The sequence below is a fragment of the Ambystoma mexicanum genome, chromosome 2q (assembly GCF_040938575.1).
Source record: "Ambystoma mexicanum isolate Mex_15411 chromosome 2q, UKY_AmexF1_1, whole genome shotgun sequence".
Taxonomy (NCBI): domain Eukaryota; kingdom Metazoa; phylum Chordata; class Amphibia; order Caudata; family Ambystomatidae; genus Ambystoma; species Ambystoma mexicanum.
The window spans coordinates 1,263,132,550-1,263,155,263 of NC_090924.1; the positions used below are offsets into that span (position 1 = coordinate 1,263,132,550).

The 22,714-nt window shown below is 46.5% G+C and overlaps 1 protein-coding gene across 2 annotated transcripts in view; it reads right to left on the bottom strand.

The window, feature by feature from the left end:
- Positions 1-22,714, bottom strand: part of PHKA1 (phosphorylase kinase regulatory subunit alpha 1) — a 2,290,600-nt gene that overhangs the window by 1,149,001 nt on the left and 1,118,885 nt on the right. For both annotated transcript variants that reach the window (XM_069648650.1, XM_069648649.1), the window contains exon 15: positions 22,008-22,117. In XM_069648650.1, the coding sequence (XP_069504751.1) occupies positions 22,008-22,117 (110 nt within the window). The remainder of the gene's footprint in view (positions 1-22,007; positions 22,118-22,714) is intronic.

The window sequence follows — 22,714 nt, forward strand, 5'->3', positions numbered from 1 at the left end:
TGAAGTATTCTGCGGGTTACGAGTAAACTGGGGTAAATCCATACTCTTTCATGTTCAGGGAGACGATCAGCGATTCCTCCAAACTGTCCACATCGAGTAGAAAAAAAACAGCTTTCGATACCTGGGCGTCCATGTCGATGTTGATCACACACAGTACCTTGTCCATAACCTACACCCATTACTGACAGCTTTCTTGGGGATGTCCAACACTGGAAGTCTCTCCCCGTGTCATTGTTGGGGAAGACTGCCCTTTTTAAGATGCTTGCACTGCCATGTTTCCTATATATTTTGCAGAATGCTCCCTTGCAGATCCCTGAACTAGAATTTAAAAGAATAGACTCCGCCTTCTGGGAACTTTTATGGGATGGTACACAACCACTGATTGCACTGACCACACTACAGCGGTTAGTCTGGGGAGGAGAGATCGGGCTACCACATGTCCGGTGCTATTACTGATGGCGGTTATCAAGGACATACTGCATGGGGATTCAAGCTTGCCCCATATTTGAGCAGAAGGGATGGGGCTGGACGGTGTGACTCAGTTACTTATACCGATGGATGCAACAGACTTCCCCTCCATCAATGATACAACACATGGTACAGGTGTGGAGGGGAGCCCACAAGCACATTGGGTGGGACGATAGACTGACTCTGGCCCAACCTCTCTGGGAGAATTCCTTGTTGCCAGAAATGAACAAATTGCTGGTACTGTCAGGGTGGGTGGATGCAGGTATCAAGACCATTGGTGGTGACATGATGGGGCAGGGGACTACCTCTTCTTTTGCTGAATTACAACAGGGGTTGGATTTATTGGACGCGGAGTGATACCACTACTTGCAAATATCACATGCATTATGCACACAACTCACAAACCTGCTGGACATACCACAATGCTCCCCACTTCAAAGGAATTTTCTGCTAGAACACAACCACCAAGGTTACATCAACCCTATACCAAGCCATAACTGCTTTTGTGAGTCCAGAGTTATCCAATCTTAAAGCAAAATGGGAGGCGGACGGGGTTCCATTGAACCGGAAGACTGCGCGGCGGCCCTGATGTTCCCCGGGGAAGTTGTAATCTCTACCAGATTCCGCCTGGTGCAATTCAAAATCCTTCATAGGGTATGCTATCCCATAGTCTCTCCGTTTCGATGGGGTTGTATTGATGGCACACAGTTCTTGGCACGTGGGGTTGAGAAGGGCACTTTTATACACATCCTTTGGGGCTGCCCATGAATCCCCCCACTTCTGGTCGGGTACTGCAATAAACTATCCAAGATACTAGGCATGGAGACATCACGGGACCCTAAGCTGTTACTTCTGGGGATTGGGAAGAGAAATTAGAAATCATAATCGATATGAAAAATTGATTTGTCCACAATGATTGGTTTGATAAAACAGGCCACTGCCATGAAATGGGGGGCCCCGGAACGCCCTCAGTTTAGACAATGGGTGGCTGAAGTGAACATCTGTGTGTCCATGGAGGGATGCATTTATATACTGCACAGGGATGCCCGGAGAAGGCAGACAAAATCTGGTGACAATGGGACGAGGGTGACTGAGCACTTTCGATGGGGAGGAGATGGAAGCCGGGAATCGCCTCTTAAACAGGATGGGAGCGCAAGCGGTAGGCTGTGTAACTGGCATGAGTACTCTGATTCACTGTGACTGATCCTTTTCTTTTTGTTTGTTATGAAAGCTAATAAAAAAGTGTTTTATGAAAAAAAAAATATTATTCGTTTCTCCTTTTGTTTTTCTTCCTCTCTGCCTTTGCCTCAAAAATCATTTTCAATTTTGTTTTTTTCTCCTTGTCCTCCCGTCTCTCCCCTCACTATTATTCTTCCATCACTTCCACTTCCATCGCCCTTAAAGCCAATACCACCATCCATACAATAAAAAAAATCAGAAAGACGACGTAACCTCAGATCACCTGCATCAGTGTTTCTAAAACACTACCATCTCTCTCCTTTAATACATTCCACACCCAAAAAAGATACAAAGGGGTGGTACACAATCACGCTGTCTCGGCCAACTCCTCCCTCCTTCATCCCCACCCAAACAGTTGTCTCCATATTCATCCTTTCCACCACCGCCACACATGGGGGCCCAAAAGTTACCCTGCGCTCTCTCTCCTTATATGACCTTTAACTGATCGAACAGGGGGCACAAAGAACACGTTTATTGGAAAACCAGTTATAGAGGAGTCTACCTTATAGTTATTGTAAGTGGGTTGGGTCCACCTAGCCGCACTGCCCGCACTGGTGCCCCATCACCAAAGGGATGCACTGAATCCCCTGGACTTGCCGTAGATCCTTTTGTGAATTAATTGTGGAGTTGCACACAATTATTTACTTATGGTTTGTTTGTTAGGCTCTTATACAGCAAGTAAAATACTGTTACAAAGTGCCCACAGGGAGAGGGGAGGGAACAAGGGAGATAAAAGCATTACAAAACACAATAATTAAGAAGAGCAGTGGTTGGAAAAGGAGGAAGGGCGAACCTACTATGTATGCCTTGTGAGTATTCAGAACGTGAAAGTGCAGCAAGGAAAAAGGGCAGAGAGAGTAAGTGCTGGGGAGTCCAGGCTTATGGGTGAGCCACAGATTAAGTGCTTGAGTTGATGAGTGCTACAAGGCCAGGGTCCACGTTAGGAGTCCACGTGCGAACCTTCGAGGCAGAGGGTGTGCCAAGGCAAGTGCTGAGGGGAGACAGGAGCTGGGCAGATTGGATGTGGGAGGTCAGGGCCCTGAAGATGCATAAGGGCCCCGGACCCCAATCAGAGCAATTGTGGTATTAGCAGAGAAGAGAAGAAGGGAAGGAGGAGGTGAAGAGCTAGGTCTTGAGGAGCTTCCGGAATTTAAGAAGGTCCCGCTCAAGGTGCAGAAGCAAGGGGAGGCAATTCCACAGGAGGGAGCCAGCTGACGAAAGCGATCAACCACCTACCCTCTGTTTAACAAAGCGCTTTAAACACAAAGTGTTGGTGCCAGAGGAACAAAGTGGTCTAGAGGGAGAGTATTTAGTAAGATAAAGTTGCCGATGGTGTGGTCCCCGGGCCCAGACAGCCTTGTGGATGATGCAGGGGGATTTGAATTTAATCTGTGCAAAAACCGTGAGCCAATGAAGACAGGCAATTTATTTATTTATGTTTATAAAGCGCATGTCACTAGCCCGGAGGCATAATAGCACTAACAGGAAGTACAACATATAATCATTACATATGAAATCGGGGTTTATGCCTAGGAAAGGGCAGACAGCCCACAGGCCAGGCCTGGCTGGGGTAGTTAGACTAGGGTTTATCCAAACAGCCTGGTTTTCAGATCCTTCTTAAGAGAAAGCTTGGCCCAACCTCAAATCGAGAGGCAGCGCATTCCAGCTCTTAGGGGCTACATAGCCAAATGGCCCCATGTTGACTCCTACCAATTTGGACCATGGCGTGCTGAGTAGCCCCATGTTGTTCGATCTTAGAGTCCTCCTTGTTGGCAACCAAGAAAGGCGATTGGAGAGATAGGCTGGACTTAATCGATATAGACATTTGTGTGTAACAGATGCGGTCCCTGGTTTTAAGACAAAGGAATAAGTCTTGCTGCCCTAGTCTAGATCCGCTGGAGGGGTCACAGAGTGAATGTAGGTAGATTCAGGAGGAGGCTATTGCAATACTCAAGCCTAGAGAGAACCAGGGTTTGGGTAACATTGAGTCTCTGGGGAAAGTGTGAAAAGGGAGAATTCCTTTCAGAAGGAAGAGCTGAAAGTGGGACTTCTTGGTAATGTCCTGAGTGTGAGGGAGGAAGGATATAGAGGAGTTGACTATGACTCCAAGGTTTCTAGCTTCAGAAGAAGGAGCAAGGCAGAGCCCAAGAAGGAAGGCCAGAATGAAGGGAAGGAGGGAGCAGGGGTCCCAATAGGAAGGATCTCAGTTTTACAGGCATTGAGGCATAGGTGCACCAGGACTGGATGGCAGATAAGCAGTCAGGGATGATGTAGGGTGCAATAGGGACAGCCGGAAGTTTAAAAAAGGGCTGTGTCTCATCTGCGTACCACTGGAAGTTGGAGGAGATGAGGTGTGCAAGCAGGACAAGTTAGATATTCAAGAGCCAAGGGGAGAGGATAGAACCCTGGGGGACATCACAGATGGAGAAGAATGTAGGAGAGGAGAAGTTGCCCAAGATGACTTGGGAAAAGCGGTCAGTAAGGAAGGATGTCAGTCCAGTGCCCTTTCCGAGATACCAAGGGTATCGTGGAGCCTTTGTATGAGGATGGAATGGTTAACTGTGTCATAGGCAGAGGAGAGATTAAGAAGGATAAGGACAGAAGTGGAGTTGGAGTCCAGAGATGCGAGCAGTTCTTCACAGGTGTTCAGAAGAGGAGTTTCCGTGCCTCTGGATGCTCGGAATCCAGATTTATGGTCATGGAGACCATCAAAAATGTTGGTGTGTGAGTTGCATTGGGGTAATGCCAGCTTCTACAACAGCTTACCCAGGAAGGGGGTTATGTAAATAGGGTTGTAGTTGGCAGGGCAGGTAGGGTCTGCTGAAGGTTTTTTCAAGAGTGGGAGCACAAGGGAGTGCTTAAGGGAGGAGGGGAAAGATCTAGTGTCAAAAGTGTGATTGCAAAAATCCACGAGTGCAGGGGCAAGGCAGCCAATGTTATCCTTGATGGCTCTGGATGACTAAGGGAAAACCTGTTTAGAAGAGACCTTCACAGAAATGGACAACTCTGGTAACTTCTTCAGGTGTGAGAGGAGAGAAGGGAGGAGGAGGGTAAGGGGCCAACAGAGGTAAGGGGATGAGGGATGGGTTCAAAGGTTGGCTAGCAAGGGAGTTCAGGATGTCCTGAGTTTTGGTGGCGAAGTGTGTGGCCAGTGAGTTACAGAGGGCCTGGAAAGGAGAAGGGGAGGAGGGGACTGCTGAAGGGTTGGCTAGTTCCCTGCAGATCTTGAAAAGTTCAGCCGTGTTGTTGGATGCACCGGAAACTTGTGCCTGTATGTGGGCTCTTATCTTGGCGAGGATGGAGAGTCTCATATCATATATGATATGGCATTTATAACGCGCCTAAACACAAGTGTTTCAAGACGAGACGAGGCAAGGAAGGGAAAAAAGTGGAAAGACAGACAACGATCCTACTAGGCCAGGTGTCATTTAGATCGCGCAAGTGCAAGGGTAGGGAGAAAGGGAAAAGTGCCTGGGGGAACGGAGAAGGGGAAGTGTAGTACATGGGATTGAAGAATAAATACGATCAGTAAAAGCGGCCTGGTGGTGGCAAGTGCAAGGTAGAGCAGACATATGTGCTAGTAGGGGGACTGTAGGGATACAGAAAACCAGTCCCTAAGTGCGGGGGTTGCCAGGGAGGCAGGGCAGGAGTGCAAAATGCAGGACTGGGCCCCAAGATCAGAAGGGTGGACAGGTAACCAGTGCAGATTTGTCCGGGAATTTCAGCAGGGGAGAGAGGCAGAGAAAGCAGAAGCAAAGAGGAAGGCTTTGAGGTGTTTCCGGAACCGGAGATGGTTCTCCTTAAGTTTCAGCGAGGCAGGACAGTTGTTCCAGAGGGAGGCCCCTGACGAAGAGAGAGATCGACCACCAACTTGTTGCTTGGAGAAGCGGCTGACCCTGAGGGAGTTGGAGGCAGATGAGCGAAGACCCCGAGAAGGAAGGTATTTAGGAAGAGAGAGTTGAAGGTAATGGGGCCCCAGAAGGCCTTGTGGATAATGCAGAGGGTTTTGAACTTAATCCTTGCAGCCACTGGGAGCCAGTGCAGAGATTTCAGTCCTGGAGAGATACAATCCCTGGGCTTGAGGCCAAGGAAAAGTATCGCAGTCCTATTTTGGATAAATTGCAGAGAGTAGGGGCAGGCAGGTTTAGATAGAGGCTGTTGCAATAGTCCAGCCTAGAGAGAATCAGGGCTCTGGAGACGGTGAGCTTCTGGATGAAGGAGAGGAGAGGAAGAATACCTCTGAGGAGGTTCGGCTAGTAGTGTGACTTCTTAGAGACGTCGGAGATGTGAGGGGAGAAGGAGAGTGAGGATTCTAAGATGACCCCAAGGTTTTTAGCCTTGCAGGTGGGAGCAGGAAGAGGGTCAAGAGAGGCCAGCCAGAGAGCTGCAGTGAAGGAGGGAGAGGGTGTGCCGATGAGTAGAATCTCAGTCTTACTGGCATTAAGGCAGAGGTCATTGGCGGCACACCACTCCTGGATAGCAGACAGACAGTCCGAGATGAGGGAATTAGAAGAGGAGGCCGAGGGTAGCCTGAAAATGAGCTGGGTATCATCCGCATAGCACTGAAAATTGGGGCACAGAGCAGCGATGTGGTGGGCAAGGAGTGCCAGGTATTGGTTGAACAGCCAAGGAGAGAGGTTAGATCCTTGGGGGACACCACAGGTAGAGAAAAAGATATCGGATAGGAAGGACCCAAGTTGGAGGGAGGGTCGTCGGATAGGAAAGAAGTCAGCCACGCCAGAGCCTGTCCAGTGATACCCAGGTTATCACGGAGACGGTTGAGCAGGATGGCGTGGTTGACAGTATCAAAGCCAAAAGAGAGATCAAGAAAGATGAGGACACACTGTGTGTTGGAGTCAAGGTTGGAGAGCAGGTCTTCAAGGATGTTCAGGAGAGGAGTTTCCGTGCTTCTGGCAGCCCTGAAGCCAGATTGATGGTCATGAAGACAACCAACAGATTCGGTGTGGAGATTAAGATGGGAGATGGCTAGTTTCTCCAGGAGCTTGCCCGGGAAGAGAGTGATGGAGATTGGGCGATAGTTTGCCGGGCAGGAGGGGTCGGTGGCAGGATTTTTAAGAAGAGGGTGCACAAAGGAGTGCTTCAGGGGGATGGGAAGACTTCAGTGGCAAAGGAGTGATTACAGAAATCAGCCAGGGCAGGAGCCAGGGAGTCGATGTGGTCCTTGATAGTTTTGGAGGAACAGGGGTGAACCTGTTTTGACGAGACTTTCATAGATCGGACTTGTCGAGAAACCTCGTCTGCAGAGAAAAGGGGAAAGGCAGAGAGGGAGGGAGGGGTGGTGGCAGCAGAAGGGCCAGAGGAAGAGCAGGGGATAGAGGGAGGGAGGCGATAGGAGGAGAGTGAGGACAGGATGTCCTGAGTTTTTGAAATGAAGTGAAGCCAGTGCCATGCAGAGGGCCTGGGAAGGGACAGGAGAGGTAGAGACAGCAGCAGGATTGGCCAGTTCCTTGCAGATTTTAAAGAGTTCAGCCGAGTTGTTAGATGCCGCAGAGATCCGGGCTTGGATATGGGCTCGCTTCTTGTTGAGAACGGAGAGCCGGTATTGCCATTTCAGCAGGCGGCAGGCCAGTTTGTCAGAGGATGAACATGAAGCACGCCATTTCCTCTCGGCCACCCTGCACTTACGTTTTAGGGTGACGAGATCATACCAGGAGTTACACGTGGCTTTGGGCTTCAGGCGGATTCTCATGACAGGGGCAAGGATATCAAGAGTATCAGATATAGCAGAGTGGAGCATGGAGAGGGCCGTGTCAGGGTGGGAGTCAGCCAAAGGGGGAAGAGGGGGTGAGAAGGTGGCGGCGAAAGCCTCAACTGACACGCGCTTCATGGGTCGGATGACCGCGAAGGTGGGTGGCAGTGATGAAGGTGGCGTGGCCTGATGGGTAGGGAGGGTGAGGTGGGAGGATAGGAGAAAGTGATCACTCCAGGAGAGAGAGGTGGAGAGAGGGAGAGAGAGGGTAAGGTCAGAGGAGATCAGAGCATCGAGAGTGTGCCCTGCAGAATGAGTCGGGCCGGAGGGGAGAATGGTGAGTGAGAGAGAGTCGCAGAGGTCACAAAAGTGTCCAGAGGGGGGACAGGAGTCATCCAAGTGGATGTTGAAGTCTCCAAGAAGGAAGAGTTGAGTGGTTGAGGCCAAGAGAGAGGAGGAGAGGTCCGCCCACTCGGAGAGGAAGAAGGAAATCTGACCATGTGGCCGATAGATAGTAGCTACGGTAAGGGAATGGCTAGTAGAGAGAGAGAGAGCCGGCAGTCAAGGCACTCAAAAGAGAAGTAGGTCTGTGTAGGAGTGACATAGGCAGGAATCCACTCAGGGAAGATAAGGGCAACACCCTCACCAGAGCGGTTATGCCTGGGCACACAGGATCTTGAAGCCGTCCGGTAGAAGCATGTCAAAGCTGGTGACAGAGCTGGTCGTGAACCATGTCTCAGTGAGACCGAGGACATCTAGGTCAAGTTCTTCTAGAAGACGTCAGATATCGGAGGAATGTTTGACAGCAGAGCGAGAGTTAAGAGTGGGGAAGGTTTCCATCCTTGAAGGACTTCCGGGGAGGGGTACAGATCAGAGGTGCACCCTGAGGAGGTGTAGAAGTAGCCTGAGAGGGGGCAGAGAGGGAGGACGAAGGCAAGGTAGCCGAGGAAAGGGGATGGGGGACAGCAGGAGAAGAAAGGAAGTTGATGAGGCGTGGGAAGCGTCTATCAAAGAGGTGAAGTTTGGCCTGAGGCCTTGGACCAAGACAGTCCCATTAGATTAAACATTAATGATGAGCTTAGAGGAGTGGAAGGATACCAAGAAGACATCCCAACGGGTGCAACCATTAATGGGAGAAGAGGAGAAAGGAGAGAGCACAGAGACCTTATGAAGGGTCCATACATCAGATGAAGGCACGACAAAGAGGATGTCGGTGAGAGTTTCCTTGGAGGCGGCATTGGTGTAGGTGTCCGCGATAGGGAGGCCTGGATTGGAGACCAGGATGTCCTTTTTAAACTTTTTCCTACCAGATTTAGTGAGGAGAGCAGGATAGTCAATAGAGAAGCAATTAGAGAAGATAGGAGGGATAGAGAGCACCATAGAGTAGGTAGGAGAGGAAGGGGGGAGGCAGGGGAGGAGAGAGGTGAAGACACAGGCGAGAGCAGGCGGACAAGATGGCGAACAGCAATCAAGTTTGCGCAGTGTTAGGCAGAAACCTGTGCAGTTCCCTCTGGGACCACTGCAAAAGATTTTAGACTACAGGTGTTTGGCAGTAAACCCACTTGGTAGCAGTCTGTACCACACAGATTCATTTGGTAGCTGTGGCTGAGCAGTCAGACTTCCCTCAAGAAGAGTTAGGCAGTATACAGAGTATTCGCAATAGGTCAAGAGAACACAATAGAACAAGTAAACACTGACCAGGGCTTGGTGTAAAAGAGATATCATTATTTATTTAAAAACCACATCTAGAAAAATACACAGGCAATAATAGTAAGCAATTCAAAAACACGGTCACTAAAAGATATACACTCTCTTAAAAGAATATTAGACAAGTCTTAAGTAAAGCCCCACTTATTTTCAGACAGCGGTGAGCGCTTAACGTAGATGGCACTCTAATATTTTGTTTTAAAAGGGGAGAGAAAAGCAGAGAACAAGTTGAAACAGATCCCAACACTTTTACAAGAACATAACAAGAGAGGAAGGCAAAGTAAAACCGTGAAGTTAGAGTTCAAGAGGCCGGATCCACTTTCAGAGGATCAAAACGAAATGTGTCCAAGGTCACACGGTTGAAGTGCACAAAAGTTTTGTAAAGGTTCAAAAAGGAGTTGTATCAAAGAAAGGGACCAGTTAGAGGGTCAAGGCGGCCAGCCCAGTCCAGAAGGTTAAGGGATTATTATTACCTTGTAGCAATCTTTAGAAAGGGAGGCCTGGCGGACACGGTACCTTAAAGTGGTGAGAAGACTCCAGCGGGGGCAGTTGTTCCTGGCAGCGGATGCAAGTCGGTGCTTCGTCCGGAGGAAGAGAGGATCTCGTCGTGGAGGAAGACAGGAGTCCGTTGCACTGCCAGGGAAGAAACCAGCCGCAGAGTTTCTCAGGTACACGGAGCGGTCCGTTGATTCGCGGTTCAGTGGTGAGTGGCTTTCCGGCCGCCGGGGTGCTTGGCACGGGCAGTTCGACCACAAACCGGTCTGAGGTGCGAAGAAAGAAGGTACAACTGGTTGTGCCCACCAGTCAGGGGAAGAAGCCTCTCCAGTCGGGAGATCTTCTCTGTCGTCGGGAAGTGGTGAGTCGGTTCCGCAGGGCTCCACCGGTGGTGTCGTCATGTTAGGTCAGCTCAGCTTCTCCCTCGTCGGATTCTCAGGTCCTGTGGCGACTTCTGAAGTTCCAGTCCCCAAAGCCCTGCTTTTATGCAGCATACCCCCATTCACTCAGCCTAGCTGTCAATCAAACATGCTAAGTGGTGAGCCGGCCAGCTCACCACTTGTGCCAATCACACAAGAGTGCGACTTGAGTTACCAAGGTAACTCAGTCCAGGGAGCCTAAACCCCCTCCCACACCCCCTGTGGTACCAAGACAGAGTGGCACCACTTTTGGAGGCTTCTGTGGAGAAGCCCGCCAAAAAGTGGAACAAAGGGCTCGACTTGGGTTGGAGTCACAGAAGAGAACACAGACGCCATTTTAGAATCGAGTCCTGGCAAAAAATACCAACCGGCGAATTAATATTAAATAAATAAACCGGCGGTATGTTCGAGGCTATGAAAATTAAATAATTAAAGTTGGTAGCCTCAAACAATGGGAAAATCCCATAGAAAAATATTTGCGGTCGTATATAAAAAGTAGTTTCCACTGCCACCAGCCAAAACTCGATCAGGGGGGACGGAGACGTGCCCCCTCGACTAACAGACCCCGGGGCAATCGAATTGCCCCGACCAGTACGTCCACAATATGATGGTTTGTACTGGTTTCTGTTAATAATTTGGGACTAGTAAAGCCAATGGTCACTTTACATGCCCTGGTAGACAGTAGTCAGTCCCAGGGTATGGAGTCTATGGTGGGGGGTCACTATGGCACCCCTGTGTTACTGCACGGAGGGTGCTGTGTAACACACAATAGAAACACGAGACCCTACGGAGTAAAGGACCCCATAGCCCATAAAACACATTAACAGTCAAAGGAACACCATAAATCATGTCCTAGAGTGGGAGAAAAAGAGTCTCACTCTTGGCAGGAGAAAATAAACTCCAGAAATCCAGCAAAGCTGCTGGGGGACTCACTAGGTTAGGAAATTCCGCCTAAAGAGAGAATTCTCCCAAACACACAGTAGGACAGACTCTCAGGGTTAAAGAGCTCTGAATGCACAAATATTGAACCGGGGAAAAGCCAACTAAGTTTGAGAATCCTGAAAGGGGAGAAAAAGGCCCAGTTCACACAGCGCAAAAAGTTTTTAAATACTGGGACATTCACCCGTTGGTACACCGGAGTGGGTACTGGGACATCAGCAGAGTTGCCCTTCTTGGGATCTACTCCATCAGGGTCCAGCATGGGAAAAACTGACAAACACCAGACGAAGCTCCCCTTCAAGGCTTTTCATTCCAGCAGAAAGGGGAAAACATCACCAATATATACCCTAGACACCCACGCTGTACAGCCTGAAGAGGCAACCAGTACGATGAATGATATTAAAGCCATGTTCATGCAACTGCAAGCTGGTACACAGTCTCTGGATAAAAACTAGACTCACTTACATGCAAAGTGGATCATATAAAGGTCAGACTGGACAAACATAGGGATTGTCTCAATGACGCTGAAACAAGGATATTGATGGTGGAATACAGGACCACAGCAATAACTAGTGCAATGGCAACGGTCAGGATGGCGTTAAGAGGTAGCGGGACCTGGAATCCAGGTAAAGGCGGAACAATCTAAGAATAATTGGGGTCTCAGAAGATCTGGACGGGATCAATGGAATTGCTGGTTGAGTCTATGCTCCAGGGGACACAGAGCGGAGGGCTTCTCCTCAGCCTTTGTTGTGGAGCGTGCACATCATATATAGGGGAAGAGACCTATCACTGGTTCCCAGACATGGCCAATAATTGCACGTGTGCTTAATTAGGAGACAGAAATGTTGCACTTCTGCGCTCGGAATAAATGTGATTGCTTCACTACTAAGGGAAGCAGATATGCATTTTTCCTGATTTCTCTAAGAAAGTACAGGCATCCAGAAAAACATACCTGGAGGTCAAAAAATGGTTCTCATGGACAAAGCAATAAAATATGCCATGATTTTCCCAGCAAAGCTACGGCTAGATCACAATGGGAAGGCGTTCTTCCAAACGCCCGATGAAGCGGGAGACTTTCTGGGCTCATTACTTTGGGGATCCCCATCAACGGCCAGTGAAAGGGAGCGTGCTGCTCACCAAGGCCACAAATGACAATTGAACTGCCACTTGTTTTCTCCCACAGCGACGCAGCTTCTGCTACTCTGATAAGCTAAAGGCTGGTGTTAATGTTCAAATTGATTGAGAATTTTATTTATTCATTTTTTCATTTGTAATGCACCCAAGCCTGGAGGCATCAAGGTACTGTTGCGAGCCCGTTACTTGAAACATGATCTTACATGAGTGGCATAAAACCACACCATAAAAAAGCATATACACAGAGCCTCAATGCACGATATTACCACATAAAAAATGAAACGTAATCGGAGGAGAGCGGGCGATATCGTAAGCCCAGTTTAGATGATATCCTAAACCCAAAATAGGGTTGGCTGGGACTCTTGCGACTTCCTTTGCGAACGTGCTTGATTGATATGGGTGCGGTGGGGAATATACCGGCTAGTTGAGGTTGCTGGTGGGGGTGGGTCAGAATAGGAGGGCCTGATTGTGTTATGTGGTCATTCAAAGTTTATTGTTGGAGTCACAGCAGCCCATGTGACAGCTACCACACAGATCCTTTGCATGATGCAGGTTGGGGAACGGGGAATGCTATAGAAGGTTCGTTGGACTCAGGTAGGAAGAAAGAGGGTATGCAATTAAGGATGGATAATGGCAATGGCTAAAAGGGTGTGATTCTCTACCTGGAACATACATAGTCTCAATTGTCCTTCAAAAGCTAGAAGGGTCTTATTATATCTGGCCAGACATCACATTGGCATAGTGTTCCTTCAAGAGACTCATCTAACTGTTAGCAATGAGTCAAAACTATTAATTACTAAAATTATGGGGATATCATCGTTACTATTCTTCCTATTCAAGGTACTCCAGGGGAGTGTGCATGTTAATTCATAAATCCATAAACTTCAGGCTTCTTAAGAGAGCTAGTGATGCAATAGGTAGAACCTTGTTGGTGACTGGGGTCATCCATAATTGTATTGTGACGTTGGTCAACTATTACTGCCCAAACACTGAAGCTACCGACACTTAAGAATGGATAGAACAACACTTGCATAAGCACTCCGACAACACGATAGTATGGGCTGGGGATTTCAATGCAGTGTTGGTCACGGAGTCAGACGGATTAAGTGGTATACACAGATCAATTTCCAGAGCCACTAACAAAACTGCATCAGTTATGCTTAGTATATGGACTCATTTATATATGAAGATTGAGGCATCAAAGGGGTACGGGGGGGGAAATAACATTCCAGTCAGCGGTCCATAGCTCTGCATCCCATATTGACTACGTTTTAATATCAGCCAAAGTGGTGGGTTGGGTCGAGGAATGTGAGATACTTGCTCATACTCTATTGAACCACGCTCCAGTGAATGGCCGGATGGATATACCAGGGAAGAAGTTGAACCACTCCAACTGGGTTTTCAAGGAGGAAAGTCTGACTCAGTCTTTCGAGCATCTATTCAAGAATGTATCTAATTTTCTTTAAAGAAAATGAGGGCACAGTTGACTCGCAGTTGATGCTATCGCAAGCCTTTAAATGTGTTATAAAGAGAGAATGCATAGCAATGGAGTGTGGAGTTCTAAAAACAATTAGGAAAGAACTGGAAGACAGAAAAAGGAAACTGGGTGATCTTGTTGCGCTGACACTAGGAGTATTCAAGATCCGATCAAGCAGGCTCGAATACATGAGGAATTACAGAAGGCTGCACAAAAAGGTTACATGTCTGTGCAGGCAGTTGAAATGCACAGATGAGGTGATTATGTATGCCCTGAGGGAATTGTATACTCTGTTATATTCCTCACAGAGGGAAGCGTCACAGCCCATTCATATATATGGACCAGGTAGCATTATACTGGTTCAGCCAAGAGGAGAGATAATGGCTCAGCAGTCCTATTACACTGCAGGAAGTGCACCAGCAATTAAGGTTCTTCCCTCAGGGAAGGCACCTGGAACGGATGGGTTAAACTGTGTATAAAGCATCCTCAGCAATCCTAGCCGTGCATCTCCTGAAGGTATACCAATGTGCCCTTTAAGAGGGAACCCTCCCGGAGACTATGAAAGAGGTGGTGGTAACGGAATCCAGGAAAGACCCCTCAGAGTGTTCAGCCTAAAAGCCAAACTCGCTCTTTAATATGGACAATAAAATCCTAGCCTAAGATAATGACCTCTAGATTAGCACCATTAATAATGAAATGCGTGAAAGCTGACCAAGCAGGGTTTATACCAGGAAGGTCGACATTGTATGGGCTTCAGCAAATGTTTTGTCTACTGTCGGCGGTGGATCAGCAGGACCAGGCAGTGGCGCCTTGTTATATGCAGAAAAGGCCTTTGACTCTGTAGAGTGGCTGTTTCCTTTCACAGTGTTTTGTCAGATGGGTGTGGGTGAAGGGTTTATATCATTGGTATAAATACTTTACACCTTACCTATTGCACGCCTTAGGGCTAATGGGTAATTATCAGAACGTATCCCTCCGGGCACAGGCACGAGAAGTGGATGCCCTTTGTCTCCCCATCTTTTTGCCTTGGCTATCGAGCCACTGGCTGAGTTAATTCGAGAAAGGCACACTCACAGGAGAATACAACTATATTCTCATAAACTGGTCATATCGCTGTACGCTGATGATATGGCTTCATATATTAGAGACCCCGTTGAGAACCTGAGACCAGTGGTGGCATTAGTACTGGCATTTGGGAACCTCTCGGGCCTTAAAATCAACCCCAACAAATCTGTCCTGTTCCCACACACTGAGCAAGGAGTGGCTTTCCCGGATGGGCTGGTATTTTAGTGGCACATGACGAGCACTCAATACTTGGGAATAGAGCTGGCCCGATAGGTTGATGTTCTCTGCAGGGAAAACTATACTAAAGCCCTGGAACAAGCAAGGAACGTAACTGACCGATGAATGGGGCGTCCTCATTCCCTATATGGCAGGATTTAATTGATTAAAATGGTACTACTACTGAGATTTTTATATCACTTAATATCCCACTAGTGGTTCAGAGATCCTTCTGTAAATAACTAAAGTGTGTGATCTCGAAGTTTATATGGGCAGGTAAGCATCCCTCTGTGAGATGGGAGAAATTGATTGCCAAACTAGACAGAGGGGGGTTTGCACTCCCTGACTTCGAATCGTATTATCTAGCTGTCTTGGTTTATTATCGATCATATTGGTGCTCTCCCATTCCAGACAGGCATTTAAAGGGCTCTGGCTGCGCGGTCACTATTGCGGGCAGTAGTGCTCACAAATCCTCCCCGCTCAGCAGGAATGAACAACATTGTGCAATACACATGTAGGGCGTGTCAAAGGCTACGACGGAAAGTGGGAGTTGGGTTCTACACTCTTCCCCTCCTCCCCATTACACATATACCAGAGGTTCCACTCACTAAGGATAAGGCCTACATAAATTGCATGCACAGGATCGGACTGACAAGATTCGGGACATGTTCTTTCATGGACTATTCATACCACTGGAGGAGTTTAAGAGATTAGGAGGAACCTCGTCCATTAGATTTATTTTTGACTAAAACACGACCTTCCCCAAGTCGTCTGATACTACACCACTGCTCCACACCATCATAACGGCAGAGGGAACTAGGAAACTGGTTTCCAATTTGTATGCGGAAATTATAGAAGAAAGATAGTCTGGGGAAGCACACATGAAATGGGAAGAAACACTGGGTATTTCCATACCTGAAGACATCTGGCAATATTGTTGTGAACAGACAAGATATGTTGCTCTTAACATTCCGTTTAAGCTGATACACTTAAAGTACCTACACCAAACTTATTATACGCTGCCTGCCCGTAGCAGATTTTTTTCTGAATAGCTCTGATGAATGTAGGAGATGCTCTCAGGCTCAGACCTCCTTTTTACATCTTGCATGGCAACGCCCATTGATTATGAGGTTCTGGGTGGAGGTTTTTCAGACATTGGGGGACATCACCACAGAACAAGTGGAACCTTCACCACTGGTAGCGATTTTGGGTTACACAAAGGATTTTCCGGGACATGCGAGACGCCTTGCAGGGTTACTGTTAGTCCTGCAAAAAGGTGAATTTCAATGAAGTGGGGAAAAGGGTCTACTCCATTGCGGACCACATGGTTGAACGATATAAAGTATTATTTTGAAATGGAAGCGAATATCACCTCAGAGTACACTCAAGTGGTAACCCAGAGATATATGGGATCCTTACAGAAACAATTTGATTTTGAGGCAAGAGGTCTCTTCTGTAAAATCAATCGAACCCGAGACATGTAATGATCTGTAATATGTTGCACTATTATATTATGTACTGTCACAACCCCGCTGGTCTGGATGGGTGTTTTTTTTTTACTGTTATATAGAACGATACAAAATATTTTTAAAACAAAAAAAGACACCATCCCAGTCGAATAGCTCCTCCGCTATCCCTGTTCGTGATCAGATCTTAAAGTTAAACGTCCAAGCTTTTCATAACAAACAGTTCCACAGGATCCGCGTGGGGCCAGGAGAAGAACTTCCTTCTACTAGCAGGTTCTCGAATGTTCCTAGTAGTTTTCAACAAAAACGTATAGATATTTCCCCTCTTTTGTTAGGCAAGAAATATCCTTGATTTACGAGGGAAAACCACGGCATGGGGATTTGATGATTCTTGGTTGATCTGTTGATAAAAGACAAAGACAGGAAATTCCCCAGGTACTAATCTCCAGGGGTTGTTGGTTATTCTACTGAGGTTCAGTACGGTAAAGTCAGAAGTCTTCTTGAAGGGCATGTCCCTTCACAGCTTCGGAAAGACACTTGCCACCCTCCCCCCGGTTTGTATCAGGGGGCTTCCAAAGAATGCTGGTCTCTGCTTCAGCTGGGTCCTTTATCCACTTCATCGGGATTATTCACTGTCAGGTTATCCTGCTTTACTGGTGTGGGTTGAAGTGTCCCTTGAGGAACAACTTACCTACACCTCCAAGATACTCGATGCTTTGAATTGAGCGCTTCTGCAACAGAGATTTCTCCCGGAAAGGCCTTTACTTTTTATGAATGCCTTTTGAAGCTTCCCAGTCCCTCTCAGGTTTGACACAGAGCGGGGTTACCTGGGTTACGGGATTGTATCTTAAGTTCCTTTCAGCACCACAGGTTCACTTCTTTTGCTACTCCAATATTGTTCTCAAGTTGGGCCACTTGTTGCTGGTGGTTCGAGCGCAGGTTTTCGACCACCCCATCTACCCATCACAGGTCACGCCACTGTCTGATCCACCTTATGCTCGTTTGCCTATGCGGCTCCACGATAAGCTTTGCTTGGCGGTTACTGCATTGTTGTTGGACTGCACGGTACACCCAATACAGGTCACGCAACCACCACACACAGGTTCTACTCTTTCTCTGTGATGGCCTCTGGCTGGAATGTAAGACGCTTTCCTCACGTCTCTTGGTTTCTCTTTCTCCTTTTCTCAAACTACCTCATTGCAGCCTCACAATGTTACATTTTGGATTCCCAGACAGAGCTGGTATTTAACCGATTGTTTATTCTCTAAATTGGTCCACCGACTTCCATTTTACCGTTTTGTCTTCTGCGTCTAGTTCAGGTCTCTTCTCCAGTTTTCTCTCTGATAGTTCTCCAACTCTCTGAGCTGACGTACTGTGGGCCAACAAGACTTTCCCCTACAGTCGTCTTCACCACAGTATCGTCCTTCCTTGCTGTTCAGTTTAGTGAGGACGGCCGCATCGAACATCCTGCTTGATTGTAGCATTCTCAAGTTCTTCTTCAACCATGTACCTATGACATCAGGGTGGTTTGATTACATGGTTTTGGATGCGAGTTTATGTGTAGAAGATTCAGGTTTTAACATTAGCCTGCAGGTTTGGAGGTCAAAGGGGCCGTGTCTCCATGAGATCCTCCTGCACGTTACTGTACTTTACTTTATTGCATTTATATTGCCCAACCATTATCCCGGGGGCTTTAGGGCACATACAGTACAAACTACATTAATACAAACAAGGTAACATTTAACAAAGAAATGATCAACCAGGGTCTCTGAAAAACTATCATAAAAGATAAATAAACAGGGATCCGATAACGGCAGTTTAAGGATGGAGAAAAAAGTCCAAGGGAATGCTCCCTAAAGCAGTAAATCTAATAGAATCAAGTTGCAATTTGAGTACCCTCTGGGGAGATATTTTCATCTTCTTAGGAAAGCAGGTAAAGTGCTGAACCCACAACCAACCAGAACACAGTCACTATTTGGTTACGAGTATCAGCCGCTCAAGTCTATCCTACGAAGGATTTTTAAATCGGACAGTCTGAACAGCCCAGGTACTGTTCTCTGACGTAGCCATGCAAGAATCTTGGTCCTCAGTGCTTCCCTAGTCTCTTTATCTTCAGTTTTCCAAACATTAGTAATAATGAAATTTCTCTGGTCCATAATAAAATCATGGGTATCAGTGTCATTCATTTTTGGCATCTGTGACTTTAGTTGTAAATTCCGTGAGCGAAACATCTTAAATTTAGCCTTCTCCGCTGTAAGGTTAGTAACCCCTCTGGGGCCAGATTTCAGGTCAATTACCAGAGGGGGTATAGTACTTCATGTATTACATCTTTAAGATCTGCATTAGGAGTATGATCCCTCTCATTGCTTGTCAATGTTGGCCCAGTAATCACCAAAGGCTCCTCACTGCCAGAGACGGTTTGTAGAGTTTTGTCCATCATCACCCACTGAATATTAACTTGACAGGCGTTATGTACCTGTAACCGGTCTGCTTAGTTATAAGGCCCATCTGTCTGTGATGCAGCATCCACTCTATGGGGACATGAGTCTGACGCCCATTCGTTTAATGAATTTTCCAATAAACCGAGGTCAAAGGGGCTATTGCAAAGAAGTAGCTCTTTAGCAATACTTGCCATATGAACATAAGAAAGTTATCAGTATGCTCAGCCTGAGATACCTTTGGCCCAATCCCCCCTTGTAGAGGAGGGGGTGTTAGAATTGAGAGGGCCAGGTTCCACCCTGCAAATTTCTCAGACCAATCCAGTAAAGAGCAAACAGCTGGGGACGGGACTGGCACTGTAGAGTCAATAATACTGAAACGTTGTATATTATCCTGGACTACAGGTCCTGTAAGACCAGTCTTCAATAATGGGCTACCCAATTCCTGAGTTAAGCATTTGCGAGGAGAGGCAGGATGCACAACTTTGTCCACCTCTGAGCCAAAATGGCTGCTTTTCAGGCTGCCCATCAGTCTCAGTCTTCTGCAGGAGCTGAGTGTCAAAACCACAGAGAGACAATCTCTGTTGGTCAGGGGAGAGGATGCCACTAAGCCCACATCCGCCAGACCTGCAAGTGACTTGCCACCCACCTTCTTCTTAGTGGCCATATTATCAGCCAGAGAGACTCAAGACTGGGAAAAAGCAATATACGCCAATAAGCTGCACCTCCCCTGCTAGGAGGGGCTATTAGCTATCGACCGCAGGTACCTGCAATCAGGAAGAGCGCTTACCGCATCAAAGCATGCTGCGTTGTGCTGCTCTTTATGGCGGACTGCCAGATAACCAGCCGGGGTACCAACCCTAGGGGGACCATTTGTTAGCAACCTCACCTCCTTAGCATCATGGAAAGGGGCTCCCCAGGAGAGAAGTGACGCTATCTGAAGGATAGTCACATATACCTGTAAGGCACCCTAATCATTAGGTATCATTTGAGAGCGAAAGCCACTCTGAAGCTATTGTTTGTCACAGGTTGTGGCGGGGGAGGTTAGTGAGAAGTTTGTGAGGATGGATTAAGCGTTTATTAAAAAATCACAGTTTGTATTGTACTAATGATGAAATATAGTAAGATGGTCAAATTATAAACGGGGCATTTTGTTGAAACCTAAATTAAAAAGACTGTATTCAGAAATAAAAAGAACAAACTCTGGTTGGTCAAAGAGACCTTGATCGTCTCAATGCACATCCAACCCATAGTCATGGCCATCATCCTCAGCAAGCATGAAGGTAGCGAAAGAAAAGCACTGTTATAATCTTTCCATATGAGGGAATCCAAACACCCTCGTAAAAACATTTAAAATGGACCTTGACTGGGACCATTTCTTTTTCTTTCCCATCCCACAAAAAGTCTTAAAAACATTCTCAATTGGCTAAGTAACCTTAGTGAGAGGAGGAATGGTACCCCGTTAAAAAAGATAGCAACCTCGGAAGGAGTCATCTTAATTATAGGGATTTTAACCACCAGAGTGAAAGTACAGCCTATTCCATCTCTTATAGCGTAGAGTACATTCGTTCATAACCGACATTGAACTTTGATGTAGAATTGTCTTGTAATCTCTTGATACCTTGCTGCCAATGTGGGAGAAGCCCAGGTCTGCCCGTTTGACATTAAGATTTGGAAACAATACATGACAAGAGAGATTGGGAAAACCTCAGTTGTATTTAAATTAACCTTGAAATAAGAAGTGTTGCTGAAGGCGGCATTCAGCAGTTCAAACATATCTTTTACAGATGTTTCAGGAGAGGAGGGCAGAAAAAGGAGATCATCCGTATTCAACATTTTAGATTTGTAATCTTAATACTGCAAATCTATGTACACGAATCACGATGGCCAAGGGCTCCAGGGCAAAGTTCAAAAGGGGTGAGGAAAGCGAGCAACCGTAGTGCGATTCCCTCGGGATGGAGAGCAGTTCCAAAATAAACCAGCGATCACCATTCATGTGTAGGAAGAGCAAACACCAGGCACCACAAACAGCATAGGCATGTCAATGCCAACCTCGCTGCACAGGGTGGGGATGCGGTTTTCATGGAGGTGGACCATATTAAGTAGAGTACCTGAGCATGATGCCCTCTAATATAGCCAACCTGCCTAATATCAATAGGTTGAACGATACAACCATGTAGACTCAGTGCAAATATTTTCAATAAGAGCTTCTTGTGTGCGTTGAGTAGCAATATAGGCCAAAATTAGTGCAGTGGGAAAGGGCACCGACAGAAACTATTGCAAACTCCATGCCCCACAACCCAAAAATCTTAATTTGAGGAAATCTTGCATGCTGCCCAAATTAAAAAGAAATTGACCAGTCCGCAGAGAGTTTAAAAAAGAAAAATCACCAGCCTGCCATTGGCTCTTTAACACAAGAAAGATTGCTTTTTTTAATTTCAAGGTGAGTTTTGCATGGCATGGTGGATGGGTAACAAAGGAAAACAGGAAACGGGTACCACTGAAGGGAATACAAAAAACAAATGAAGGGAGAGAGAGAGACAGCAAATGCTACTGGCAATCACACTGAAAGGTTTGCAATAAACCAAAAGAAATACAAATAAAAAAATAGGTATGCAATCCTGTACTAATAGAAACAGTCAGCCTTCAGAGCAAACCAATAGGTTGCGACAGCCAACCTGGGTGCAAAATGTATTCAAGGGAATGAGAGCCTATTTGTTTCTTTGCTTTTTGCTTAAGCATTGCTAGATAAAAAATTGAACGATCACAAATTTCAAAACTTCATCACTGACCTGTAAATTCTACCATCTTGCAATGCTTGATGAAAATCAATTCATAAGACTTTTATGCATGTTTACGACCCTCTGCGTCATATTAACTAGATTATTAGGAGTGTGGGCTCTTGCCATTACTAAGGGATTCATGAAACAAGTTTTCTTCAAAACCAAAGGATAAATAAAACATATTTCTGGTTTTGGGTGTTAATTCGATAGATGGGCTGTATATTATAAGTTTAAATATCCCTTAAAACTTTCAAATAGAATAAGGATTTGAGGTTCTTCTCTTCAGCAAATTGCCTCTCACATGTCCACTCTTTCGTTTATCAATTAGGCGCAATGGACTATGAGAATAGTTATTGAGGAGCTTTCCCAGATATTATATTATTACATTTTCTGTTTGCTTGCCGCAACTATCTTCATCTCTTCAGTGACACAGTACAACTTAGTCTCTTACCTGAGGAGTAAAAGCAAAGATGTTTCTCCGGATGTCATAGAGTTTAGATGTTCCAAGGACTCCCATATGTCTGTATGGCCGTCCAGTTAAATTCATTCTCTTGTTCCGCCCTGTGAGGGGATCCAGAAATTAAATAAAGTAATCACACATACCACACTACATGCACTTGGAGAAGGGATTCTAATCAATTATAAATGGTTTTTAAAGTATTTGGTACAATGATTTGTCGGGCTAATAATGAAAATGACACACATGGCATGTTTGAAAAGAGGCACGGTTTTCAGATGGCTCTTCACACCTGCCCTAATATCCATTGGAAATGTATTGATGTGCCATCTATTCTACACATGTTCCTCTTTTTACCATTCTCTACTGCAGCATCTATCAAGGCCATACATGACCAGTAAAACACATTCTAGCAATCTTTTCAAGTAAGGTTTCAGATTGCAAAATCAAGCGTCATTATAAGGAGCTGGTTTAACATTTCGGGGGAGAAGGGTGTCGGGAAGGAAATAGTCCTATCCCCCCCCCCCAATTCGCAGAAGACATACTCAACACAAAGACTAAGGGGGCATAGCCCCCACCTTTAGGGAACATAAAAAGGCCCAATAGCGCATAGAAATAGGTGAATCGTACCCGTATTGCCCCTTCCCCTGTGACTCCATTTTGTGTTCGGGCCAGATACCATTTTATCATTAGGTCCGGAA